Below are 2315 nucleotides of genomic sequence, written 5' to 3'. Positions count from 1 at the left end.
CCGCTGCGGGCCGGGCTTGAACAGAAACTTAAGCCCGCTGGCTCAGCAGGCCCGGCCCGATTTTGGCCGGGCTTCACCGGACCCGGGCCGGGCCGGGCCGGGCCGGCCCGTTTGTCCATCTATATACTGAACACCAGCAGTAAAAATGCAGAATATATATACTGAACACCAGCAGTAAAAACCTGGTAGTATCATGCTGCACCTGTACTGTCTGTCTGCTGGCAACAGACTGCATCCTCAATTCAACCGTGAAAAAAGCTGTACAATATACATTCTGGAACCGGAATGCACGCTCTCAGTCACATGAGACATGTTCTAAATTAAAGAACTCCACACCTCTCTCAAAGCAAACAAGCCACAAAAGACCATCAGCAGCACTCTACCGTCTTCTTCAGCAAGTCTGAAAGCACCTCTCGCCTTTCTGTTCGGAGATTCACTCACTCCTGCACCACGGTCAGCTCCTTCCGAAGGGTGGTCGGGTAGGTTCTGCGGCTATCGGTCGGCCTTATTAGCTGCTCGACGGTGGCGCGGCCTTGCTTCAGCATGTAGCTCCATCTGTCTACCATGAGGTAAAAGAAGGCGAGGAAGGCGACCTCGACGGTGAGGAGCGCCGTCCAGAGCCTCACGCTCTTGGCGGTCCTCTCGTGGTAGGTGCGGAGGCCGATGTAGACGTTGACGATCCCCGTGGCGCAGATCGCGATCCCGAGGAGCCAGTGGAAGAAGTACCATAGGCTCCTCACCTTGACGCCTCTGCAGAAATATATGAGGAAGGAGATGGTTTAGATGGTGGTGTAGCCGTGTAGGTAGCTAGGCATAAGCTTTCTTGGAAGAAATAGAAAAAGGTAGCTGTGGTGCAAATGGATTGGAAAGTCATATATTTTCTTCTTCTACCTTTCTGGTCTGAAGAAGCCGAGAATTGGCTGGAGCCACATGACTCCATACAGCGCCAGCCCCACTCTTTGGTGGCTGTTGCTGAAGGAGTTCTCGAAGTTCATCAGCGACAGAACAGCGCCGCCGGTGGCGAGGAGGACGGCCACAGTCTGCATGCAAAATCGAACTCAGTTGGGTTACCTTACCTGACGTGTTATCCTCTGACGCGCTCTATAAGAATATAAGAAACAGTAGAACAGAAAACTCGTCTTCCAAGCACCACAAGGAAAACCTGCGAGATGGCATGGCAGTAGAAGAGGGCTCTGACGCATCTGCCGCCGCGGCACTTGCTGGACATTCTCACCAGGATTATCCCCAGAGGCATCAAGAACCCAAACGAAGACCAGTGGAACAGCGCGTGCAGCCTGAGCTGGAACGACACTCCCGGTGTCACCTGGAAGAAAAAAGGCAAGCAACCTGTGCGCTCAGTAAAAACGGAAGGTTTGTTTGTGTTTCCCAGCCAGCATATGGCTCAGTCAGAATCAGAACCAGAAATCCGAGTGTTACTGGAAGACCTAAAGACGGAGGCTGGAAACGGAGCTCTGCTTAATTTACCTCCAGAGGATGGCTGCTGGTCCTGTTGCGGCTCTCGCCGAGATTATTCCCCGTGGAGTTCGATGCGCCATTGGATGGCCCGAGGAGTGAAAGAAGCACGAGGCTTGCGCACACAAGGAGGAGCCTTCTTCTCCCTAGCAGCATCTGTGCTAACCAATTCTCGACCACCCCTCCTCAGAAGTAAGGCACAGATACGAACCCTTGTTGCGTGTACTAAACAATGGCAGGAGTAGAGGAGGAGCAGCAGCAGCAAGCTGGACCTGTATGGCTGTATCTCTGCCCTGTATACTCTCCACTCATGCCCACCTCAAAAATCCAGGGGCATCTTTTTTTTCTTCCAAACTTCTGAAATGCTCAGGCCTTTTACCTCGCAAAACGCTCTACTAGACCAGCAGGGAAACTAAACGAAACCAATCCGAAAATGAATAAAAAGCAGCACAAAAGCAGCTTGGATGGGGCACAGCCGCACAAGATTGCCCTGAAGCTTGTGGAAGGTTTTGGTATGGTATGATGATCATGGAAGAAGCGCCCCTTTTGCTCGCTGCGCTGCCCTGCAATATATTATGGCGCGCTTCGGTTCGTTAGCTCTACGTGGGGGGACCGACCGCGTCGGGGAACGGTGCGAGATGAGAGGAGGGACGAGGCCTTTTGAGCGCATTTCGCCGATGTTTTTTTTACAGCCTCGGGGCGGGCGGGTGTGATGATGGTGCGTGTGGTAGGGCGACGAGGAGGAGAGGCTTTTTCGTGTGTGTGTGTGTGTGTGTGTGTGGTAGTCCGGTGCGGCGCGGTGCGGTGGTGCGGGACGCCGGACGCGGCAAGGAAGCGATTGC

At 53.6% G+C, this 2315-nt stretch overlaps 1 protein-coding gene across 1 annotated transcript; it reads right to left on the bottom strand.

Annotated features, from left to right (window-relative positions):
* Positions 1 to 209: 209 nt before the first annotated feature.
* Positions 210 to 2097, bottom strand: LOC100272687 (Cytochrome b561 domain-containing protein). Its single transcript, NM_001147143.1, has 4 exons — positions 1486 to 2097; positions 1163 to 1324; positions 892 to 1040; positions 210 to 750 (listed from the first exon to the last, which is right to left on the bottom strand). The coding sequence occupies exons 1-4, from the start codon at positions 1627 to 1629 to the stop codon at positions 438 to 440; spliced, it is 768 nt and encodes a 255-aa protein (NP_001140615.1). The 5' UTR covers positions 1630 to 2097; the 3' UTR covers positions 210 to 437.
* Positions 2098 to 2315: the final 218 nt, after the last annotated feature.

Source organism: Zea mays, chromosome 3 (genome assembly GCF_902167145.1).
Source record: "Zea mays cultivar B73 chromosome 3, Zm-B73-REFERENCE-NAM-5.0, whole genome shotgun sequence".
Classification (NCBI taxonomy): domain Eukaryota; kingdom Viridiplantae; phylum Streptophyta; class Magnoliopsida; order Poales; family Poaceae; genus Zea; species Zea mays.
Note: the sequence above shows the minus strand (reverse complement) of the source record. Positions and strands in the feature narration are given on the sequence as shown.